Source organism: Protomyctophum bolini (genome assembly GCF_963924005.1).
Source record: "Protomyctophum bolini genome assembly, chromosome: 24".
NCBI lineage: Eukaryota > Metazoa > Chordata > Actinopteri > Myctophiformes > Myctophidae > Protomyctophum > Protomyctophum bolini.
In genome coordinates, this window is record NC_137885.1 from 28,171,319 (window position 1) to 28,177,766 (window position 6,448).

The 6,448-nt window shown below is 48.9% G+C and overlaps 1 protein-coding gene across 1 annotated transcript in view; it reads left to right on the forward strand.

The window, feature by feature from the left end:
- The window catches only part of LOC308311849 (receptor tyrosine-protein kinase erbB-4-like), a gene marked incomplete at its 5' end in the record, with an annotated part of 279,643 nt that extends 276,180 nt beyond the window's left edge, over positions 1-3,463 (forward strand). Inside the window, one exon of the mRNA XM_080758624.1 lies at positions 2,442-3,463. Coding sequence (XP_080614750.1) covers positions 2,442-3,424 — 983 coding nt within the window. The 3' untranslated portion in view covers positions 3,425-3,463. The remainder of the gene's footprint in view (positions 1-2,441) is intronic.
- Positions 3,464-6,448: the final 2,985 nt, after the last annotated feature.

The window sequence follows — 6,448 nt, forward strand, 5'->3', positions numbered from 1 at the left end:
CACTGACACCCCCTTTAACCGCCTGACGTCGAATAAGATGAAATAAAAAGTCCTTCCCGGAAGAATATATATTCAAAGATTTGTGCAGGTATAGTGCAGGAATATACACAATGATTAGTCTTTAGGGTGGTTGTGTTCCATTTGATATCTATTCTCCTATCACAGCAACTCACACTCACTCCATCTTCATACCGGCTACTTTAACCGGAGGTTTGCATTCCTCCTCCTGCTTGCTTGCTTGCTTGCTTGCTTGCTTGCTTGCTTGCTTGCTTGCTGCTGCTGTATCAGCGTGCTGCTGTATACAAACCTGCTGCTCACCCTCCTCCACCCCAGCTACCACCTGTCTCACCCTCCTCCACCCCAGCTACCACCTGTCGTTTTGGATCTGCTGTTTAGGTACGGGGGATTCGGAGTCCCTATGGTCGGGACTGATGCGCTTGATCTGAGTACCTAAAAAGCAGATCCAATACATCGCCAAACCATAATAAATAGAATTACCATAATAATATATTATTACATCCATTCTTGAGTTGCCCTGACTGAAATGATACGGTAAAACAACAAATAGTGAAAATAGCAGATCTATAAGCTCACGGTGTGTTTCCGAGGCCTTTTTTTCACTATTACATTTTATTTAGTCAGTTTCTCTGTTCTGTGGCTTCAATTGATTCATTGATTGATTGAAATATGTATTAACAGTTTGCAGAATTACGGTACATTTCAAGCACAAACACAAACTCAATACAAAGACTGTTAACTGTGAGTGGACGACCCAATGAAGCATTACACTTGTTTACAAGAGGGTCCACCTCGTTAAATTCATCAAAACATTTAGAGACGTACAAATAGACACTTCTATATATAGTCAAAGAACAGAACAGGAATTAATCATAAAGGAGGTAAAAAAAGGGAAAAGAAACATATACAGTGAGGGGAAACACTGATAAACCGATGAACAAGAAGTGATTATTAATATCATGTATACGTGTGATTGTCAGTCAAAGTGAGCCGGTGGTCCTTAAACATCGACGTTCCACGAGCATCCTTAACCCATTCTGAACGGGAACCCATTTTGGTATTAGCATTAGCATCATGTTATGCTTTAGCCATTGAAAAATCGAAGAACGACCGTGACATTTTTTAGACTCTGATCTCAGGTCAGAATGGGTTAATCAGACCAGTGTGTTGTCCAGTGGGAACCTCGTATGAATCTGATCTCGGGTCAGAATGTGTTAATTTGGAAGAGCCAGCGATATATATATATGACGCGTGCTACATCCGATGTTGCTATAATACGAGGCGATCTGTCATTCCGTTTGAAGAGGAGCTCTTTGTGTGTGCGTGTGTGTGTGTGTGTGTGTGTGTGTGTGTGTGTGTCCCGCGAGTCATTCAGAGTAAACACTCGGCTCCTTCGCCGCGTGTTTCCGTCCGTCCTCTCTCATCTGTCATGCTTTCTGTTCATCTCATATCCGCTACTGTACTGATACTGTAGTTATTCCAGCTGAGAGAGAGAGAGAGAGAGGTCGCATACAGTACTGTACCGCACGCCGTCTATACTATGCAGTCTGCTTCCAGCTTTGATCACACGCTCTACTTTGAGCCCTGCACTGCCATCTTTCATTTGTATTTCTTTTTCATATATATATTAATATATCCCATTCTGAACGGGAACCCCTTTTGGTGTTAGCATTATGTTATGCTTTAGCTATTGAAAAATAGCAGATCTACAAGCTCGTAGCGCGCCACCGAGTGGCGCGCTACGAGCTTGTAGGTCTGCTATTTTTGAAAAATCGAAGAGCGACTGACATTTTTAGAATCTGATCTCAGGTCGGAATGGGTTAATGAGACCAGTGTGTGTCCAGTGGAAACCTCGTATGAATCTGATCTCAGGTCAGAATGGGATATATATATATATATTATTTCCCCCCCCCCCCACTGTGTTCAAAATAAAACAAAAAAGGCCCCCGCAGCAAAGCTGCATCGGATGCAACGATGTCAAGGATCGGAGGGAGTGGGCGGAATCGATAGGTTTCGCAACCCTGCTATTACAGCACTTGGAAGCGGGGTGGCAAGAGGGTTGCTTCGGTTAGCGTTTATTTTCCCACCGCGGGGCGCCGCTGGAGTTATCGGTGCCAAAAGAAACGCTGGCAAGGTGCCCCCTCCCTCTCTCTTTATAGGTCCCCTCCGTGACCGTACCATTATTATCATTTCCATCTTCTTCAACTCCTCATTAGTGGATACTATCTCTCTCTCCCTTTTTGCTCCCTCTCATTCTCCTCCCCCGCTACGTTTTCATTCTCTTATCTGCTTCTCTTGTTATTTATTCTCACAGACTCTCTGTCTCTTTGTCTTTGTTCTGTTCTCTCTATCTCTGCGTCTGTCTGTCCGTATGCCCTGTGCGTGTGTGTGTGTGTGTGCGTGCGTGTGTGCACGTGCTGCAGAATATCTCAACCCCATCGAGGAGAACCCGTTCGTTTCGCGGAATCGTAAGAACGGCGAGATCCACGCCCTGGACAACCCGGGCTACCACCACCACGGCACGCCCAGCGGCGGCGGCGGGCCGCCCAAAGGGGAGGACGAGTACATCAACGAGCCCCTCTACCTCAACACCTTCCACAGCCCCGCCCCCACCGAGGGCCTGGGCCTGGAGGCGCTGAGGCGGAACGGCCTGCCGCTGCCCGCCGGCCTCACGTCCGCCGCCGCGGCGGCCGCGGGGATGCTGGGCGGCCCCCTCACCATCCAGACCGGTCTGCCCCACCCCCCCCACCACCACCACCTCCTCCCCTCCTCCGCCCTGCCCTCTCCGGCGCCCGGCGGCGTGCCCCCCTGCCACCACGGCCCGGCGCCTCACGTCCTCCACGCCCACCACCACCACCACACGCTCCTCAAACCGGGACAGAGCCAGCCCACGCCCCCCGCCTGCCTGCCGGGCGCCATCGCCGGCCTGTCCTCTTCGGCGGCGCCCCCCGCTGGCCACGGCCTGCCGGCGTACCACAGCCACAGCGCCACCCACCCGGCCAGCATGCTGAAGCAGGGCGGCGGTATCGGCGGTATCGGCGGCGGGCACCACGCGTCGTCTTCGGGCAAGGCGGCCGGCAAGAAGCTCAAGGTGACCTTTGACAATCCTGAGTACTGGCAGCACAGCCTGCCGCCGCCCATGAAGACCGCCCCCTCCTCCTCCTCCTCCTCTGGCCTGGCGGGGGGCGCCGTGGGCGTGGCCGTCGAGGGCCTGCCGGGGGCGCCGCAGCAGCACGGAGGAGTAGGCCCCGCCCCCCCCAACGCCAAGCTGTACTACAAACAGAACGGCCACATACGGGCCACGGTGGCCGAGAACCCCGAGTACATGTCGGAGTTCTCCTCCCTGAAGCCCGGCGGTGCCGCCCTGCCCCCGCCGCCATACAGGCAGCGGAACACTGTGGTCTAGAGAGAGGGAGAGAGAGAGAGCGGTTCCCGCTTTCGGTTCCCTCCATCCTCCACCCGTCTCTTATTCTCAAAATCCCCCACCCACACACACACACCAGGAGGCAGCGGTGGCCGAACGGTTTGCGGAGCGGTCTTGATATCGGAAGGTCGCTATAGTTCGTATCCCCGGACCGGCGCGTTAAAAATTACCACCGCTGAAGTGCCCTTGGACAAGGCATTGAACCCCTACCATGAAATGTTCTAGATGAGCAGGGCCTGGCTGTAAACAAGTTCTTGAGCTTAGTCCAGTTACCCTGCAGGGTAAACATAGTACCTTTCCTTTCCTTTCACACAAGACCCTCTCTTGTAAAATCCTTTCTGAAGCGACGGTTCTGTCGTCCCACACGTGGAGAGGCTGTACTGTAGCAAGCAACACCTTCTAGAGGTGGAGCCTCAAGGTGACTCCGCCCCCCCCCCCCCCCCCCCCCAGCCGTCGCTCCACTCCACCTGCCTCCTCCTTTCATGTTCTGTAGATAATAAAAAAACGTTCACGCCTCCAGTCTCCACTGAGGCACGAGGAACGGATCCATTGTCGCACAAAAACTACCGGATTCGCTAAAGGATATTTCGCTCGCAGATTTTACTATAGACCGCTGGGGTGGGATGGCAAAACAGCAAGGTGGGGGGTTTTTTCACAAAGGACTCGCTTTTAAAATGAGGTTTCTGGTCGCGGGGAGAGAGAGCTCACTGCCAAAGCCAAGCCAAGCCACCGGCGGTGACATTATTTGCGAGAAGGGTCGATCGTTGGGGGAAGAAACATTATGGCAATACAAAGTTACTGAACGACGAACGGCACCTGTCTGTCTGTCTGCCAAGGCTACGGCAACCTACCTGTCTGTCTGCCAAGGCTACGGCAACCTACCTGTCTGTCTGCCAAGGCTACGGCAACCTACCTGTCTGTCTGCCAAGGCTATATGCCCGAAACGAACAAACAGCCTGATCAAATATACTTTACCGACGGAGTCACGGTGACATGAAGGACAGCGCTGATTGAAGAGAGGAGAGAGAGAGAGAGAGAGAGTGCCCAGGGGCGACATTATGGAGGGAAAAAGTCTGACGTTTCCAAAGGCGGGAAGGAAAAAAAACTAAAAGGCTTATTCAGGAAAAAATAATATATATATATATATATATACAGTATATATACTTCGGGCGGAACGCGTTGAACGCTGATCACTCAATCATGATCAAAGTATTCTACTTTCTTTCTTTCTTTTCTTATTTCTTTGGTTCGGGCTATACGGTACTGTACAGTACTGTAACTACACTACAGTAGTACTACTGTTCGTTGTTGTAGAAATTCCCATCTGATATGTGAAGCCCCAGCTGTGTCACATGCCATGACTCATCATAATACACTCTGCCAATGTTACTGTGATACTGTACGCGTGGAGTCGACACACTGACATAATACAGTACAGACACCGACGAATACCTACTTTTCAAACGTTTGAAGCCGTTTTCCGAGAAACTGCTGATTTTAAAAACCTCGCGTGTGTCTGAAGAACACGGGCAGGTCGAGTTGTTGCTTTCCTTTATTTTTATTTTTTATTTTGTTCGTCTTTTTGACTACTGTACGCTCGGAGGAGCCGATCAGCCAGAGCTTTTCTCCGAGCAAAAAAAGGATTATAAAGGGAGAGAAAAACAAAACACTGTAAAACTGTTTTTATTTTATTTGTATCAACACTGGTTTGGAAAATATGGTAAAACAATGTGGGGTTTTTTTTTTATACACTGGCCTTTTCATGAAAGTGTGTACTTACTGTAGGAAGGAGATGATTCACGAACACGACGGACCTATATGTAAATCTGATGTGTGTGTGTGTGTGTGTGTGTGTGTGTGTGTGTGTGTGTGTGTGTGTGTGTGTGTAGAGGAATGAGTTGCCTTGAGGTTATTATTATGGTTGCTACTAATAATGTGTCATCTTCCATTCTGATTCCCCTGAACTGGAAGCCATGGTTATATATATATATATATATATATATATATATAGCGAGAGCGATTGTGTGTATACGAATTCCTTTAACGGGGGGGGGGGGGGGGGGGGGGGGATATAGCTCAGACACGCCACCCTAATGAAGACCGTACGAATTGATCTAGACAGCACCAGCAGAGCACAGAGCAGACGGAATGCAATGGTGTGCACGTTTTGCCCCTTTGTACTGTATGTATGACACGTTGTGTGTGTGTGTGTGTGTGTGTGTGTGTGTGCGCAAGGGTGCGTGTGTGTGTATGTGTGTGTGCGTGCATGGACATTATCGTGTGACCCAGCGCAAGAACTTGTGGGATCGTCAACAGGGCAATACGCACTTTAATAGCTCCTCTAATCTGATGTTGCTTCAGGAATCAGTTGACTGCAGATATAGACTCTCTCAAGTGATTATAATAGTGATTCGCCTAAAAAGCTACAATAGTACAATTGTCCAATATTTATAAAGGGAGGTTGAGGGTGACTCAGATCAGCTGGTGTCATACTGTACATTTGCCGAATGTTCACCTATTTTTTTAACAGAATGCTTGACTATCTTGATATGGCCCAGAATATAGGCACAGTGTGAGTCCTGTACAGTACTGAGTACAGTATTGCATCCCAGGACCCACCGGAGGGTGACATGATTGCGTCCTTTCTCAATGTATAGTGAGTCTAAGGATCTATCTGTATCACTGCACATATTCATTTGTTGGCTGGATAATAGTCTACAATAGTATCAACAATGTTGTTCAAGAACTTCAAGTATATTTTTAGTAAGCTGCAGTTCCAGAACTGTTCGCTCAATATAAAATAAATGACATGAATGTCATTTTAGAGCCCTGATCTTCTGCTGGAAGATGAAAATGAGGAAATACAAATTCAAACCTTTTCAATGATCCCATTAATTACATATAGTTTCTGCGCTCTGTCACATTATCTGCGCGTGTGTGTGTGTGTGTGTGTGTGTGTGCATGTGCGTGCGTGTGAGTGCGTATAGCTGTATACAGTAGCTACAT